This window comes from Schistocerca cancellata, chromosome 3 (assembly GCF_023864275.1).
Source record: "Schistocerca cancellata isolate TAMUIC-IGC-003103 chromosome 3, iqSchCanc2.1, whole genome shotgun sequence".
Lineage (NCBI taxonomy): Eukaryota > Metazoa > Arthropoda > Insecta > Orthoptera > Acrididae > Schistocerca > Schistocerca cancellata.
In genome coordinates this window covers 382,931,177-382,951,344 of record NC_064628.1, presented here as the reverse complement: position 1 = coordinate 382,951,344, position 20,168 = coordinate 382,931,177, and the positions used below count along the sequence as shown (strand labels likewise).

General features: G+C 38.7%; 1 protein-coding gene across 1 annotated transcript in view; it reads right to left on the bottom strand.

Moving 5' to 3' along the window:
* Nucleotides 1-18,920, bottom strand: part of LOC126176319 (MTOR-associated protein MEAK7-like) — a 132,994-nt gene extending 114,074 nt beyond the window's left edge. The window contains exon 1 of the mRNA XM_049923469.1: nt 18,600-18,920. Coding sequence (XP_049779426.1) covers nt 18,600-18,920 — 321 coding nt within the window. The remainder of the gene's footprint in view (nt 1-18,599) is intronic.
* Between the last annotated feature and the right edge of the window lie 1,248 nt (nt 18,921-20,168).

Genomic DNA, 20,168 nt, shown 5'->3' with positions numbered 1-20,168 from the left:
AGGGCCAGTGATAGAACTGCCTTCACCTACACCATTATTGTTTGAGGTTAATAGACAAAAGTAAATTGTGTCTGGCAAATAAAATATGTTTCTAATAGGTGCACCACATACAGATCTATATTAGCACCACAATCCACAGTTCGACCACTATATCAAATACTTAACTCGCTACTTGTCTATTAACAAACAAGGCAAAGGGACATTGTTGGTATATAATGAAACTGACAACTGAGAGCAGTGTACCTGCTGTACATGGTTGCCAAGTCCCAAAAATATTTGCCCTATAAACTCCAGTTGAAACATCCCTAAGACTCAGCATTCATTATCTAAAACCTCTAAAAGAAAAATCCATATTTTCCTGTTGATTTTACTTATTTATTTGCAAATTATTCAACTTTTCAAACACAATTTCAGGCTTTTGTGAAGCATTCGAAGTTTTAATGCTAATGTCAAACAAATCTACCAACTTTGAATGGATTATGTGTAATACAAGATCTGCATTTTATTGCAGAGAAATATCAGCTATCAAAACCACCTTAGGCATTTCAATGCACAATCTGCTTCATAGCTTTTACAATAATGTAAATAGAAAATGTGTATCAAATACCAGTATTTGAAATTGTTATGCATAAACCTAGTACAAATTAAAGAGAAAGAGAGAGGCCATAGTTTGAAACATCTTCATTATCGTACTGCTGAAATTGAAGAACTCCACAGTGAACATATTATTGTGTTTCCATGTCATAAACAGACTTGTGGAGGTCTGTGGAACTTTTGTACAAATACTGTTAAGTAACTAAATGGTAGCCAAATACTTAAAACTTCAAGTCGATTTTTTAAATAGTGAACACTGGTGTGATCCAGCTGTAACTTATTTCATCGTACCATTATGGGAATGAGACAACCAGTGGTGTTCTATGTGTCACCAATGAAATGTCTTTTTGAGCAAGAGTAATAGAATATAATATTATATATGCATTTTTTATTTTATATATGCATAAAACTATTGTCTATATCAATGTGTTTGGCTATAAATATTTCGAATTTTTTGTGGGAGTCTACGTTTCTTTCCTAAATCAGAGCACATTGTTTCTATACAGGAGCTAATTTTCAATAAGACCCTTGATTTTATGAAGAATTTGTATTTCCAACTTATTCCCATATTTCTTTATTTATGCAAAATGAATTGGCCACACACAAAAATCTTCCGCCCTGGGTGATGGCACTGTTCGTCCTGCCCCCACTGCCCTATGGTAGGTATAACTATAAAATGCCTAGACATAAGTTTTGAAAGGAAATAACTCTTCTTCATGAACTGTGAAACAGAACATTGCACTAAACAACGTAAAATCCTTAAAATCCATAGCATCTGATAACAAGATACATATACAGAATTTTGTCTGTTTTTCAAATCTCTTAATATTGTCATATAAACTAAAATTTATATACGTACAAGCAATAAAAAGCATTTTTACTGTTGTATAGCAGATAATAAAAAACCAGTAACAGTGCTGAAACTTCAATTAATCATGTCTGAGGAACAAAAAGAAAAAGAAAATTGTGTTTTGTCAAGGTGGACCCTCTCCAAAATCAAATCTATATAGAAGAGTGACGAACCTATTTGTCCAGAATGAGATTTTCACTCTGCAGCGGAGTGTGCGCTGATATGAAACTTCCTGGCAGATTAAAACTGTGTGCCCGACCGAGACTCGAACTCGGGACCTTTGCCTTTCGCGGGCAAGTGCTCTACCAACTGAGCTACCTATTTGTGCTGTGGTTAAATGTGTTGAGACTGCGAGAATCATATACTTACAGGAGGGGGAGGGGGGAGCAGATGGGATAGATGGTAGATAGATGTGTTGTGAGTAATGATGTTATTGATAATAATTTAGGTAACAATGCTATTAATGATGTTTCTGATGTTACAAGTGATGATGATATGTTGCTTTGTGACAGATTAGATGCGCTGATTTATGTTGAGATTGAAGTGAAAGATTGATGGAAGATGATAGCAAGTGTACAATTATAGTCTTGATGATAATTTAGTTAATGACAGGGAAATACATAATGATCTGCTTATACCAGTTAATATCTGTGAACTAGTATCCACTTGTTTATATCAGTAATCAAAGTGAGCTGATTAAATATAAGATTTTGAAGGTAACTTGTGACTATTTTGGTAATTTTAGTAACTGTAGTGAAATGTAATGTTTTGAAGGGAATTTGTCAGGATATAAATCCAGAGTGTGGGATGAAATTTTAGCTTAATGAAGAGCCAGTAGATTACAGTGTAGTTCTGGAGAGCACACAGCCTGTGGAAAATTGAGAATCTGTAAAGAATGCATAAGTTATGGGTTCAGAGAGATACAAGGAGATATGTCGTATGAAGATGGAAACATTGATAATTGTGATGAACAGGAGAGTCCATACATTTGTGTTCAAACTGATAATTGGAGGCATAATTACCTGCTCAACTCTGGGAGTCCTATTTGTGGAATATCAAAAAATCTAGAGGAAAGAATAAAATATGGGGAGAAATTTGCTGTTTCCTGTAACTGGAGTCAAAATTAAATGTGCCACTGGAAAAAATAGTATAGTGATCATCTGATAAGTTTTATTGTTTTGCAAAATAAATGGTTTCTTTTGTCCACAGATGTTTTGTGGCTGAGGATTTAAAAGAAAGTTCAATATTGAGATTAATTGGATTGTCAAAGCAAAAGTTAGTATTAACTGGAATGAGATGAAATTGTCATTTACTGATCCTAAGATGGGAATTTCTGGGGAGAAAGATATTGCAAAGATAAATAATAGTAATAGCAAGCAGATGAGAGAGGGGAGGGAAAGGAATTTGATGATAGAGGATATTAGAGGAAGGTGAAGGGTTTTGTGATAAGGAAATAGCTAACGATTTTTATATTAAATTCTTAGCGAAAAAGATAGGGGAATCTGAAGTTTTGAGTATAGAGGATAAAGAGGAACTAGAAAAATTATGAGATTATAGTGATTTTTTGATGAGGCACCCTAGGTAGTGTGGAGAATTATCAGTGTAAACTAAAGTTGAAACCTCATGACACATTTTTCATTAATCCTTATGCTGTACCCATCTCTAAAAGAAAACCAATTCACAGGGAGTTGCAGAAAATGCAGAAGTGGAGGACAGTGGAAAGGAGTCAGTAAATGCAGTATGGAGTACCAGTTTGTAAAAGAAAGTGTTGAAAAGGAAATTAAATTTGATGAAGAAGTGGAAAATTTAGTAGAATTAATAGACTCCCTCAGGAGGATGTGTACTCATTTGTGCATTACGCATGTGGCAAATGCAAGAGCACCAGCCATGTGAAATTTACTTCTGATGTCACATATTTTCTAGACTATATTTTTATCTCTAATTTACACACATATGTATATACACATAACTATTTGTTTCATAAACTTGATCTTTGGATAGGCACCTACTTGATAGAAGACGTAATTTTGATTACGAAAATGTACCTGGTTTTTCTCTATATACATATACTGCTGTTACAACATTTGTACTAGGAAAAATTCTACCAACTTCTTATATATTATAATTAGATGATATTGCTTACATAATATTATACACGTTTATATACATATCTTTTGTTTATCAAAGGATTTTTGATTTAAGGACTAGTTGTCATTGCCATTTTTTGTCTGGCAAACTACTTGATGCATTCATTTGAAACTTCAATGGCTTTTCCCGTAATGATATACATTATTGGAGCAGAACCATGAACAGAGTCTTGTTGCTTTCATCTGTGTGTTTCAAAACTCTTTCAACTCCATATTCAGATAATTAATTATTTACAACTGTAACAACTTTCAGATCAGCACTGAGATGGTGAATTCAACAGACATACCTTGAGGACACAGTAACTTATGGGGGGAAGTTTTATTTGGTTGTTTGAGCACAATGATACACTGATGACTATGAATATTGTTTATTATACTGCACTGTGGTGCTTTGATTGAATTGAAGGAGGAGATGATGCTATGTTCATTTGTTCAGATCACTGTTGCATTCAGCTTTTACAGGTGAAGACAACTGAAAATACTTTACATTTTGTTTTAGAGATTATGAATTATGGTCTATATTATTAAAACGAAGGACAGATGTTGATAATGAAGTTCTGAATTACTCTGCCACAGTTTGAGATATGTACTGTTATATGGAAAAGAAATTAGAATTTAACTTTTGTATGAATCTCTTAGCGAGTCAAAACTGTACCTGACTTCCTAATGGTTATGCACAACACTGCTTGAGTTAACATTTGGCCTAGTCTAAACTGTATCCGACTATGCACTGTTCCATGTTTCACTCATTTAGATACAAAGTGTAGGTTTTGTACTACTGGCTACCAATAAGATGATTTATACAATTATAATGAATGGAATGCTTCTGTTTTGCGAGTTACAATATAAGACTTATACATAGATGACATATTGTAGTTATTTATAAGAAAATGGGAGAATGAAACTGAGATAGAAATTTTGAAAACATTCTTATAATTACATATCCTGCGCTTAATACACTTTTACCATTAGCTTGTATATACACATCCTCTTTCATGAATTGAATTATTGCCTATGTGTAGCACTGAGGAGACTAGGTACTCATTGTGCTGTAGTGAGAAACATTTACATTAGGGGAAATCGCTATGATAGACAAATCTGGTGTGTAACATGGTAGTATTGACACTTTTTTTAATAAAGTTGACCACTCATGTCATTGCACAACTCTGTACTTGTCATTGCACTTTGATGACGTGGGAACTCTGAGGTAGGAAATGTAGGCTCTGATATTTCGTCAGCCATAATATTTGAATTGTGTTCTGTGGAATGGAGAGAGGAATTGGGTTAATTTTGGTTTTATGCTTGAAGCTTAAGCTCTTATTGACTATGTAACCATGCAGGAACATCACCAGGATTTAGATGTAGTTCACATCACCATGTTTACTAGTAGACAACTTGCCAAAATATTTAAATGCAAAAGGTATTAATCAGTTATGTCTGTATGTATATGCTTGAATTGGAGACTTACAAAATGAATTTTTTTGTTGACTGACACTACTATTTCAATACACAGAAGTTTCCTTGAATCAGGTAAAGGAGATTTATTGAATTCAAAATTATCACATATATCTGTAGTGTGCAATAGTACAACTGGTGTGAACACTGCTGACTTACATTACTTGGCTTGTGTATAAAACTGATATTAGACTTTTTATGTAATTTTTCAAATTGAGGGACTCACATTTTATCCTTGTTTACTTACACACACAGGAATCATTCCAATTGAAACGCACTCTAGCGATGATTTGTTACATATTAGAGAGAGAGACATGATGTATTACTTGCAATTGCTCTGTCACAGGAAAAAAGAAAACTTATATTGATATGTCTATGTGGAAAGAAAATATGTGGTTGAATATAAATTATCAAAAATGGGTAAATATGGATAGCTGATTTTACATGCTTTTAGCAATTAGAAGAGACTGATGGTTGTTAGACTAAGTTTAGAGTAAACATGGGGAAATCGCATACTGTAAATTGGCTATTTGTATAGATAAATCTATGGAACTATCACTATGTGTTATCTTTGAAGTGGAAAACTGAGGTATGCATTGCGCTTGCCTACCTCAAAATGAAGGTATGTTGGTTCTGCACGCCTCATTCCAAGAGTATCGAAAAATGAATTATGTCACAAAACAAGAGTAATTTTGTATTATGTAAGAGAAAGTTGAAAAAGTTTTGTACTATACATAAAATTACTGTTTCACATGACCTATTCCTAGTTGAGGATGTATTGTTTGCATTGTATTTACTATCATACATATGAATGCTTTAGTTATTGTAATTTGATTGCTGTTTCGAGGATTGTCTGCGAAAGTTTTGTCCAACCTATCATTGTACAATACTTTTGGGGAAAGAGGGAGGTGATGAAAAATTACAGCTAGCTTTTATTACAATTTCGAAGCCAACCTGTATTGCATGATTAACTGTTACTGTATCTCATTACGTAGGACCCATATAAGTAATTTCGTCTTTTGAGCTCATGCACAGTATTTCTATCCATTAGTAAGAATGTACATAATCGATTTGTCTAATTGCAATTAGGGCTTTTCATTTTAGAACACTCGAGCAACAAAGAAATACCAAATATACTTCAATTATGACGTTTCAAAACTGTAACAACTCTGTTTATCATACGGTCAGCTTGCTTTGCTACCGGCTAACTTAACAACATCTTGTGGCAACCATCGACCACCAGAACACTATCCTTCATCTTTGATTTTATGATCTTTGACTCTCTCGGTCCTCGTGTCTGTGTGCCATTACAAGTTGTTCTATTGTATTCCACTTGTCAGTTTCTTTAAAGTTTTTGATAACAAAGTGCTTGTTGGTGATTTCTATCCTCTGGAATTACCACATTTGTGACCCCTATGACACTCATGAACATCGTTTTCAATGCCTACAACGCGGATGTGCACTTTGTCATGGACTGAAAATGTGGCTATCTTTCGTTGGACTTCTACACTCGCCGGGTTTTACACCTCTCTATATCTAGAAGTAATGTACTGGAAGTGTAATTTGTGTATGTTTTCTCGACCTCAGTGTAGACGCCCCAGACTGACCTACATTCTGTTGAATGTGATCTGTATTTGTTTGCTTCTGCATGTGCAGCTTACTAACCATGAATCCTGCGATGTGTCAAACTCTGTGCTACCCCATTACATTGTGCCAGTAGACTCTGAACCTTAATTGTGTCGTCCTCCACATCCTACCATTATACTGGAATTGGGAAAATTCCATCCTTACACAACTCGAACTGATACTTCAACCTCAACAAATGCACAATGGTGAAAACAGAGTGCATGTATTGTAGTGTTTCCACACAGTAACGTCAGTTTCGTCACTTTGCACTCGTGGAGCCTGTTGACATGAATGTTCTGGACCTGATGTTACCCCGCAATGTATAACTACTATATTACATAATGGCACTTAGTGGCGTGAGATCTCTACACTACTTGTCTTCTACAGATACCGTCTGCTTCCTGGCATCATATGTTCTGATTTCTCTGGTTCTGCATTCTACGGCTATGGCTGTGGCTCCTGTGACAGTCAACTGTACTTCCGTATGTGTTTCCTACATTGTGAATCCCCAGCCCCCGCCCCCTCCCCCCTTCCAACTACGTTGGCCTCAGGTGACACTCTGCATCACACCTTTCTTTTGCATGTTCACGCAACACTACCTATGATGATCAAGATCATCCCTGCGCCACCTGCCTCCCACGCTCTCTTGTCTTTCGTGTCAAATCCTGCATACATTTATCACATCGACTTCCCCAAGACGACATCGGGCGACGCCTCACTGGGACACCAGCAATTGCTCAGTCACGATTTTATGCTGGCAAAGTTGTACTGCTTTCACTGGTCACCACAGATTTACCTCCTACCATGGCGTGTTCCCCTCCTACATTTTGCCCCATCAAACAACAATCAGTAGACGCCTCCTCAACTTTCGGTGGTCGTCTTTACATCACAGACCACACGTCAGGCCTCCAATTTCGCATCAATAGTGGTGCAGAAGCTAGTGTTATACCAACGGCACTGGCCCCACCTTCCACATTCCCTACCAAACTAACAATGTGTGTGGCAAACAAATCCCACGTCAAACTCCTCAGCACTGCAGATTTCCATATCCATCTCATGTAGGGTCTGTGTTTCCCAGGGACATTTAATGTCATTGAGTATGACAAACCAGTGCTCGGCATTTATTTCACTAGAAATTTTGGACTTTCACCCAACACACAGTCAGCTTCACTGTTACACCATGCACACAAGGCCACCTCCTGCACTCCCTCTCAGAGGCTCTTCTTTATCAGAGGCTGCAATCATATCATTTGTCCAAGGCACCTTCCTAGCATCTGGGGTGTTCTTACTAATGAGGGAGTCAGTAAGGGAAACCTGGATGGAAGTGAAAAGTCACAACTGACTCACAACATTGTCACCATTTCATCTGAAGGCATTCAACCATTATCTGACAGCACTGAGCTCATTCTAAACCTGTCTACACCTGCAGAATACCGTGAACTATGCAGCCCTCAGTATTATACATTTCTACCACTGGCACCTCCCACATACCTAAGTCTTAAGACTGCCCTCACTCATACTGTTACACTGGCTCACCTGGTGGCCAATGCTTACATTTTGGTTACCATGGCCACAAGCAACCCACTGATTAGTGCGGTATTGCAGCTGTGTATTGGTGAAACAATTGAACTTCTTCAGTTCTTTTCTAAGAAACTTTTGTCCTCTTAGTGCAAATGGTCAATGTTCAACTACGAATTTGTGATGGCCTACAAGGCAATCACTTCCATGACAATATCGAGGGACGCAAATTTTCCGTCTTTATGGGCCACTTCCTGCTGGTTGACACCACCCATAACCTTGGAAAGGACATTCCTCATCGATAGATGTAGCATATGAACTACACTCCTGGAAATTGAAATAAGAACACCGTGAATTCATTGTCCCAGGAAGGGGAAACTTTATTGACACATTCCTGGGGTCAGATACATCACATGATTACACTGACAGAACCACAGGCACATAGACACAGGCAACAGAGCATGCACAATGTCGGCACTAGTACAGTGTACATCCACCTTTCGCAGCAATGCAGGCTGCTATTCTCCCATGGAGACGATCGTAGAGATGCTGGATGTAGTCCTGTGGAACGGCTTGCCATGTCATTTCCACCTGGCGCCTCAGTTGGACCAGCGTTCGTGCTGGATGTGCAGACCGCGTGAGACGACGCTTCATCCAGTCCCAAACATGCTCAATGGGGGACACATCCGGAGATCTTGCTGGCCAGGGTAGTTGACTTACACCTTCTAGAGCACGTTGGGTGGCACGGGATACAAGCGGACGTGCATTGTCCTGTTGGAACAGCAAGTTCCCTTGCCGGTCTAGGAATGGTAGAACGATGGGTTCGATGACGGTTTGGATGTACCGTGCACTATTCAGTGTCCCCTCGACGATCACCAGTGGTGTACGGCCAGTGTAGGAGATCGCTCCCCACACCATGATGCCGGGTGTTGGCCCTGTGTGCCTCGGTCGTATGCAGTCCTGATTGTGGCGCTCACCTGCACGGCGCCAAACACGCATACGACCATCATTGGCACCAAGGCAGAAGAGACTCTCATCGCTGAAGACGACACGCCTCCATTCGTCCCTCCATTCACGCCTGTCGCGACACCACTGGAGGCGGGCTGCATGATGTTGGGGCGTGAGCGGAAGACGGCCTAACGGTGTGCGGGACCGTAGCCCAGCTTCATGGAGACGGTTGCGAATGGTCCTCGCCGATACCCCCAGGAGCAACAGTGTCCCTAATTTGCTGGGAAGTGGTGGTGCGGTCCCCTACGGCACTGCGTAGGATCCTACAGTCTTGGCGTGCATCCGTGCGTCGCTGCGGTCCGGTCCCAGGTCGACGGGCACGTGCACCTTCCGCCGACCACTGGCGACAACATCGATGTACTGTGGAGATCTCACGCCCCACGTGTTGAGCAATTCGGCGGTACGTCCACCCGGCCTCTCGCATGCCCACTATACGCCCTCGCTCAAAGTCCGTCAACTGCACATACGGTTCACGTCCACGCTGTCGCGGCATGCTACCAGTGTTAAAGACTGCGATGGAGCTCCGTATGCCACGGCAAACTGGCTGACACTGACGGCGGCGGTGCACAAATGCTGCGCAGCTAGCGCCATTCGACGGCCTACACCGCGGTTCCTGGTGTGTCCGCTGTGCCGTGTGTGTGATCATTGCTTGTACAGCCCTCTCGCAGTGTCCGGAGCAAGTATGGTTGGTCTGACACACCGCTGACAATGTGTTCTTTTTTCCATTTCCAGGAGTGTACATCTGCCAGTATTACATGGAATTATGGTACATACACAGGTCCAATAACTTCATTGCAGACTGTCTGTCCCGAATAAGCATTATCTCGATTCTCCTGGACATGAACGAGTTGGCACACCTACAGGCAGACGATCCCAAGTTAGGCAAAACTTCGATGGACACAAACTTTTCTTTAACGCTCGAGCATAGTCTCCTCCCATGTTCCCCCATACCCATCGTGTGCGATACCTTGACAGGTATGTTAGCCTGGACGTGTGTGCCCCTCTATGTCAGACAATCTTTGGATCCCTGCATGGACTGGCCCTCCCATATATCAAAGTTACCACAAAGCTAATCACTGAGGTTTCGTTTGGCCAGGAACAAAAAACCATTATCACACTTGGACACTTACATGTATCCAATGTCAGAGGGCTAAAGTGGAACAGCACACCCGGCACTCTCTTGAAGAATTCAACATTCCCAAGAGCCGCCCATGTCACGTCCATATTGACATTGTGGGACCATTATCGCCCTCTGATGGTTTTCGGTATATTATGTATATCAACAACCGAGTTGCAAGGTGGGTCTAAGCCATTTCCTTCTCCGAGATTATGGCCAAAACAGTTGCCCATGCTTTTGCTAACTTCTGGATTGCCTGGTTTGACTGCTCCTTCTCAATTACAACCGGCCAGGGCTGACAATTTGAGTTCTCGCTCTTCTCAAAACTAGCGAGTTGTACAGTGTTGACAAATTTCACACTGCCACATACCATCCACAGTGCAATGGTTTTGGGAACATTAGTACCACACAGTTAAGGTGGCACTCATGTGCCATGGCGGTTCCTGGTCAGAAGCGCTACCATGGACCCTTATTTCAGCATCTATGCGACAAAATTAATATTTTATAAGGACGTTTACTTTGAATTATTTTATTTTGACAACATTTATCCCCAGCAAGGTGATTACAAATGGTTCAAATGGCTCTGAGCACTATGGGACTTAACATCTTAGGTCATCAGTCCCCTAGAACTTAGAACTACTTAAACTTAACTAACCTAAGGACATCACACAACACCCAGCCATCACGAGGTAGAGAAAATCCCTGACCCCACCGGGAATCGAACCCAGGAACCCGGGCGTGGGAAGCGAGAACGCTACCGCACGACCACGAGATGCGGGCCAAGGTGATTACACTGTACGATATCAAATCAAACACTGACCACCATACAAAACCAACAAACAATAACGTAAAACATGTATTTACAAAAGATTCTCAGGTGTGAAGTATGCGAAGTGATGTATATTCCTTCGCTCCACTAAATGGAGCAACATTTTTTTTGCTTAAGGGGAGTTAGAATGGAAACATTTTTTTCACAGCTTCGGATTTTTATCTCTTTATAATATTTGCAATTTCCCAAATAAAAATGGTTCAAATGGCTCTGAGCACTATGGGACTTAACATCTTTGGTCATCAGTCCCCTAGAACTTAGAACTACTTAAACCTAACTAACCTAAGGACAGCACACAACACCCAGTCATCACGAGGCAGAGAAAATCCCTGACCCCGCCGGGAATCGAACCTGGGAACCCGGGTGTGGGAAGCGAGAACGCTACCGCACGACCACGAGCTGCGGACCCCAAATAAAATTATATATACATATATATATATATATATATATATATATATATATATATAATTCCTGGTGCAATTATTGCAATGTCCAGTAGTCAAACAGTTCATACAGCCATAAACATTCCATCCCTGCGGCAGTCATGGATATCATAAAACCTATTTACAGAGAGACCTGGCAAATCCTGAATTACTGAAAAAGACTCAAAATCCCAGTGAGTCGTTCAATAGTCTTATATGGACTCACTTACCAAAAAATGTTTTTGTTGAAATGAAGACACTAAAGTGGGGGTTCAGTGATGCTGTTATTATTTTTAATGATAGCAACATTGGTAGGGTGAAAGTGGTACAGCATATGGGAATTAATCCTGGAGGAAACTGCATCAGAGAACTTGAATGGATGGACAAGGTTTGCATTGATAAAGCAGAGTATACAAACAGTTGGCGACTAAGGAGTCCAGAAAGAAAAGAAGAAGAAAAACTTGGAAAAAGGACAAGTATGGTGCAGGGTGCTTCTGAGTGAACTAAAAATAAAAAATTAAGTGTATATTAAGTGAGTTACAGTCTTTCGAAACTTTAGAAGCCGATTCTGAAAATTTACATTTTCTGTTGCATTTTTCTCTAAATCTCAGAAACCACTTCGAGAAGAGTATTCAAAATTTCAGGGAGTAATAATATACATATCCTGAGTCAACTGAACTACAAGAAGAACATAATGTTATGTGTAATTAAAATTATTTAGGATAAGGTACAAAAAGGGATACAAAATTTTAACCTGTAATTAATAAATTGTATTTACGAAAGCACTGGCTGAAATGAAATTATATTAGTTCAATAGACTCAGAACATACAGTTTAATGTCCTGTTAAAGTTTCATTTCAATGGCTACAGTGGTTCCTGAAATACAGGAAAGCCAAATCACTAAATTTAACATTGTTGGGATAGGGCATTCCAACTCCCCTTAACATATCAACAATAACAAACTGCATTGACCTCTCTCTCTCTCCATCCAAACAGGCCTCGAAAAGTGCAGCGGTACTGACTGACCTCCATCCTCAGCCAATAGGCATCACTGGATGCGGATATGGAGGGGCATGTGGACAGCATACCACCAGCTGTTGTCAGCTTTCATGACCTGAGCCACTACTTTTGAAACCCGTAGCTACTCAATTGGTCTAATAAGGGGTGAGTGCGCCATGCTTGCTAACAGTGCTCGGCAGACCCGAGATGGTCACCATCCAAGTGCTAGCCAATTCCAACAGCGCTTAAGTTTGGTGAACTGATAGGAACTGGTCTTGCCACTGCAGCAAGACCGTTGGCAACAAACTGTATAACGCAATTAAATTTTAACATAGTTTAAAATAATTTAAACACAGCAAATACTGGTTGTGTCCATGTTTCTGATCAATGTGGTATATAAGGGCACTGAAACACTTCTTTAGCAAGAAATTTGTACCTTATTGGTCGATGTTTCCACTTAGTACAGTAAGAACAACCACTAATTGTACCTGAAAATTTGCATAAATATTTTTTTGGAATGTTTGCTTTCTTCGCTTCGAGGAGTTATGGAAGAAAATCTTGTTTAAATTTAAATATTAACATGCTGTATACTTATAAAAATGTTACATATCTTTACCCATACCGTATATTCCCATAAAGCTTTCAGTGATTACTGTAACAGAATCATATTCATAGATGTTTATTAAAACCCAAAACAATTCTGGTCATGTATAAAAGATGTCGGTGGAACAAATGTGGGAATATACAGTCACAGAGAACACAGAAATCAAAATTGATAATAGCAAAACAAAAGCAGAATTACTGATCATCATTTTCAAATGTTTCTTTACAAACAAAAATACAGAAGTACTACTCAAGTCTAATTCACACACGACTGCAAAGATGAGTATTAAAATAAATATTAGTGTCATTACCACTGAGAAACACCTGACATCGCTGAAATTAACCAAGCCATCAGCGCCCAACAGTATCTCTGATAGATTCTGCACACAGTTACAGCTGAGTTAGCTCGTATTTACACCCAAATGTACTACAGAAGGTCACAGAAGTCTACAAGAAGAGTAATGCAAGTGATCGCCCAAAACTGCTGGCCAAATTCATTGACTTTGGTGTTTCTGATGTCTATCTGTTGTAGGAAGGTAGAACATATTCTCACCTCAAACATAATGAGGTACCTCAAAAGGAACGACCTCCTCCTTGCCTATCAGTATGAACTCCACAAACGATGGTTACATGAAACCCATCTTGCACATTATTTTTTTACTTCCAAAAATCATTTGACAGAGTACTACAACACTGTGTATTACTAAAAGTATCATATGGGTTATCAAACAATATTTTTGACCGGCATGAGGATGTCTAGGTAGGCAGGATACAGCATGTTGTCTTCGATGGAAAATCATAGACAGAAATAGACATAAATTCAAGTGTGCCTCAGGAAAGTGTGTTGATACCCATGAAGTTCCTGTTTATGTTTTTATTAATATTATTATTATTATTATTATTATTATTATTGAACGTACAGATGTAAGTTAGTTATTATTTCCAATCACTGTTTACACGTTACATTAATAGAAAGTCTTCTGCAGAGTAGAAGGAGTTGTAAAAGAGAAACTATTTGAGGTTATTTTCAAATTTTACTTAACTGTCTATCTGCCAATTTATAGCACTGGGTAAGTGATCAAAAAGTTTACTTGCGGCATTCTGCACCCCTTTTTGAACTAAACACAATCTTAATGTGATATATGAATGTCATTTTTCCTTCTAGTATTGGAATTATGTACCTCACTGTGCCTTTTGAACTACAGAGGATTATTTGCAATAATATTCATGAGGCAGTAAATATACTGTGATGCAACAGCCAGAATGCCCAACTCCTTAAACAGACGTCTGCAAAATGATCGTGGGTGAGAATCATGTATTATTCTTACAACACGTTTTTGAGCAATGAAGACTTTCCTTTCTAAATATGAGTTGCCCCACACATTATTCCATATGCCATTATTGAATGAAAATATGCAAAATATGTCAACTTACTGAGGTATCTCTCCCTAAGATTTGCAAAGATTGTAAGTGCAAATATGGCTGAACTAAGTTGTTTTAGGAGTTCAAAGACGTTCTTTTTCCAGTTTAAATTCTCATCGATGTGGACAACTAAAAATTATTAAGTTTCCACCTTATTTATTACCTCCTCACCGTGTGTTACACTTACCATTGTTGTAGTACCCCTAGATGTGCAGAACTCAACATCTTGTGTCTATTAAAAATTGAGGGTGGTACCAACTGCAGAAAAACTGTCATTGATATTGCTAAGAACACTGTTTACAATTTTTTATGTTATTGAATGTATGCATGACTTGGATTACAATACTAGTGCCATCTGCAAAAAAACTAATTCTCTTTGTCATATATTAGATGGGAGATTGTTTACATATGTGAGGAAAAATGATGGACCTAAGATTGACCCTTGGGATCTCCATATGGTATTTCTGCTGAGTCAGAGTAATCTCCCCTGATTACCTTGGTTTAACTACTAAGTACAACTTTCTGCATTCCTTTGGTAAGATGTGACATTGTACATTGGTTAGCTATACCATCAGTTCCAAAAAACCCCAGTTTATCTAGGTTCACACAGCCGAGTGCCTTAGACAGGTCATAGAAAATACCAAATGGTGCTATTTTGTTATTTAATGCTTGCAAAATTTTGATGTGTGAGCTTGTAAATGACATTTTCTGTAAAGCAGCTCTGCTGGAATAGAAACTGTGATTTACTGATGATATTATTGTTGTTCAGATGGGATACTATCCTGGAACACATCACATTCTCAGAATTTTGGAAAATGATGTCAGAAGTGGAACAGGTCGGTAGTTATTGACATATCTCCGATCATTTTTCTTATAGATGGCATTCTTCAATCTCTCTGGGAAAATGCATTGAGTAAGTGTGCATTATATACTTCAGATAAGACAGTTTTTATTACATGGAAACAAACCTTTTGTACTCTGTTGGAAGCATTATAAAATCCACAAGAGCTTTTAGTTTTGAGACTACATATTTTTCTTAATTTCAGAAGGGGAAGTTGGTGATATATTCATACGACTGAATTTTGTGAGAATTCCTTTTTCGATGTATTACTGTGTTTTTCCTCTTGAACTGTTTGTCCCTACATTTCCTAATAAATGTAAGAAACTTTTATTTAATGCGTCTGCCATCTGTGACAGATCATACATAGCCCTTCTATTTATTTCAGTAGTGGTGGCAGTCCATTCTGTGTCCTGTTGTCCTCTCTCACTCGTTTTTCTAGATTCTGTATAGCCCTAAGTCTGTTGCTGGAATCAGTGGCTTGTGAAATAATAAGCAAGTTTCACTATTTTTTACTGATTTCACTTTCCTTAGTGATTTTGAGTATTTTTTGTAATGTGCAACTACTACAGGATCTTTACTTATTCTTGTCAATGGATGCATGTCCCTTACCCTTTTACAAAGTACTTTAATCCCTCAAATATTCCATGGTTTGTTACATGTCTGTTTAATGTACTCTCCAATTATCTTATGCAGAAAGCCATTTTCAAATAATGATATGATTTTAATGTGGAAATTTTCAGTATTGTAAGCATATGACATCGTAGCTGCATGAGTGTAAAAATTACTGCCATAACAAATTAATTGCCACCATAATTCACCAAATACAGAACGACAGTTAGTACACAGTTGCAGACGATGTATGTCAACCCATCTAGACAATATATACGTCACCTGACAATGGCGATATAGCCGAAACAGATCCGTAGTTAAAGTGAAAGAAATAAAAATTAGTATCACACAGCTGCGAGTCTGAACACTCGTTATAAATATGTCACTTGCTGATTTACACTACGCTACAGGTCCTTGAAACATACATTTTTCAGTGTTAATTCACAAGGAGACACTTTCACATGCTGATAACAACAAAAGCTACTTGTTTCGCTGCTTTTGAAATCGTGTTCCGTCTAAGTGTATGTAATAAATGTCAAAACGTTTTCTGTACAACAAACATTGTCAAGACATTTATACAGCTCACACCAACGTATGTGAATCATTGTTGGAAGAGTATGGCAATCAGGTTACCACAGATTCAGAAACTTGTAAATCAAGTACACCATTCAATTATATTTACTTCTCTACTTACATATGACAGCTGTAATTTATCCATAGGGGACGAACATATATGGAATGAGGATACAGATACGCAGAAAATAATATCTGTCGCCAGCATACAGTGCAACATACACTCTGTCGCGTGGTAGTGTGTCCGTCCAGAAAATACCTTTCAAAAGCATCGTCGATTTGTGCCAGATCTTCACAGGGGTATTTATTTGCAATCGAAGTCTGAAACTAAATTAGCATTGAAGAGATAAATGCACGGGAATTTCTTTTCTTTGTGGCAAGTGTCACATGTCAGGTGTCGCTATTTCACACGTTACAGGAAAATAAGAGAGAGATAGCCTACCGCTATCAATTTGATCTTTTACGGTACTTGATAGTATTATCCAGTCTCTGTTTTCATAAATTATGCTGCTGTGTCATAGCAAAATGGCCTCCCACTACTCCAATGTGCAAGCATTCCGAAAAACTTCGAATTTGGAGGAGCTATGGCATATAGAACGTTAGCAATGTACCACCTTTTGAATATTATTCTTTCCTTTTTACTTTCCACTATAATATTTTCAATCTTTATTCATCTTCATGGAAATAATATTAATCGCACATAACTTTTCGCCACATCACGGGAACTTTATACTACCGGTATGTAACATAAAAACACTGGTTTGTAAAGTTGAGTGACAGGAAATAATTCACTCAGAGCGTCATACATAAACCGTATTTTGTTGTGAACATTGGTCGGAGTGTGTACAGATTCAACCGATTGACTGGCAGCTCATTTCGACGTTACGGAATTTATCTAGCAGGTGTCTCATAAATATATTGCCTTATAGTCACATAAATTAGTGATACGATTTCATGTCTTCATTAAACTGAAATTAGACCTTTTGACACTTATCCATCAAAAGCAACATTTCGTTCTCCGACAAATTTCGATTTGCATCCGGACAGCAAAATTTCAGCGACTTTGCAGTTGCAAATACATAAAAGCGTGAAACAAGGCAAATACATGTAATATGAAGTTTATGCTTTGCAGTGATTGCAAAGTGTAAATAACAGCGAATACTAACGTCAGCTGCCTAATTCCGGTTTGATGTTGGCGACCTGCACAGTGCGCTGTGATCGCTCCATAGTTATTTCTGCTCTGTGACTGCCTCTCGTACAAAAGAATATTTTATCCTCTATATACATTTCAGTTTTGACAGGACGTCGGTGGGACACTGTGAGAATAATACAAAAGTAAAGCACTAAATATAACGCTATTACAGAGAAGCGGAATTGTCAACACTAAAATCAAGTTCTAAAAATATATTTAGATCGGCGGTGGACTTATTTGAAAATTTGATTTTAATTTTGACGTCATGATCGTGAGTTTTTGTATCAATAAATTGCTTCAATAAGAGTTCTGGGTCCTCTTTTTATCATTTGTGTGCGGTTTCTTCTACGCATAATATACAAAACAGTCATAACTCCATAAACATATCGAATTACCGACGCTTTTACATATGAACTTTTTATACGAAATTGTCAGTAGTATCGTGTTGTGAAACATTAGTCTTCATGATACACCACGTATTTACATGCAGAAGTCTCTCTAAAACACCTCAACAGTTTCAGAAGTGTTGAAGTTATGAAACGAACGTAGCTGCTTTTATGTAGTAAACAACATACAAAATATTCAAAGAGTCTGCATAATTTGTGAGCGTCAATAAACAAATAAAAGTCCTCTGGCGTTAAAACCTAACCTTTCATGTGGAAAGAAATTGGGAAGTGGTACGTACACAATAATTTTTTTTTCCCCCCGACACGAAGGTTAGGACCTATAGGTCAGTAGTACTAATTTGTTTCTACGACAGTAAAAACAGAGAGATAATAATAACAGGAACGTACCTTCTCGTCGATGGAGCCGCGCGTGATGTTAACGAAAAACTTTGCGAATTCGCGGACGTGGACACCCTCAACTCCGTGCCCGAAGTAGTACTCGAGTACGAAGCTGACGAGGAAGTGGTCGAAGTGGCGGCTCCAAAGGACGGTGAGGTCGCGACGCGTGCAGCCCAACTCCTGATGTTTGTAGCAGATGGAGGCGTGGAATCTCATCATGTGTTGCCACTCGGCGTTCGTGAGCAGCGGCAATTTCTCACGCTCGGCGCGCTTGGGGACGGTGGGCCGACCGCCACGCCGTCGTCTGCAGCAGCTACACAGGGCTCCCATATGCGCCCGTCGCGTCCGCGACGCGCAGGGAGCATGCTTAACCATGACAAATGACGACGCCGGCCCGGATAAATGAAAGTCTCACTGCTCCTAGCTCGTAAGTGCGGGCATTTTTTCCGTCGACTGGGTTGTCGATTTCTCGCAATGCAAGCCTCTCGAGTGCTCAAAACAATCGTCACTCTAATAACCTTAGAGAACCAGCATGAATTCTTTGCGAGTATAACTACACACTGCCATTTAAGCGCTACTAAATAGCAAATTGGCGTAAAATAAATAATAATATACATATTATTCTACAATACCACTCAGGTAACTCTTCATATACTTAAAAAGAGAAGGTTTTATTTTGTTTTTTACACGTTATACCAATTTTTAGTAAAATTTATCTATGGACGAGAAGAACTTTTCCAACAGAAATGATTTAAGGCTAGCTTTAGAACTTGCTATCCTACGTCAGACATTTTACGTTATTGAGCAAATAATCAAAGGCTTTTGTATTTGTTTATTGAAGTTCATTCTGGGCCACTAAGGAGCTTTAGTAATGAGTAATAAATTCTAGTTTTGTAGCTGTGATATTTGCTACCACTGAAAACCACGCCATAAATCATTGGAAATACGCAAAATAGATTAAGATGTTTGATTGCTTGTTTCCAAAACTAGCAATCATACAAACAGCACGGGTAGCTGAACATAGTTCTTGAAGCACCTCAGTAACAAATTTCTTTCAATTCAAGGTTTCACCCATTTGTACACCAAAAAACTGAAACTTTCAACCGTATTTACTGACTCCTGTTCGTGTGATACATTGTCGGTGTAATTCTGTTTATTAACGCGACTAAATATACGGTGTATTTTTAATTAACGAAATTGTTCCGTTTTATAGTTGCTGGATGGCATTCACTCAAGTTGAGGAAGTACAATTTATCTGAGAAATTTCATGAAACCATGTAATCGATTAATCTTAATTTTTCTATCGAACAGTGTATGGCCTAGAATGAATTTTTCACTCTACAGCGGGATGTGCGTTGATTCGTATCAGTATACAGCCTACTTTTCCTTATACGACGCTCAGCAATTCATTACCTTTAAATACTTTAGAAAGAAGAAGATCAGATCGTACGCAGATTTTAGAACCTTGTCAATTCCCGGGGGGGTCAGGGATTTTCTCTGCCTCGTGATGACTGAGTGTTGTCTAATGTCCATAGGTTAGTTAGGTTTAAGTAGTTAAGCCTGATGGTTAGGAAACAT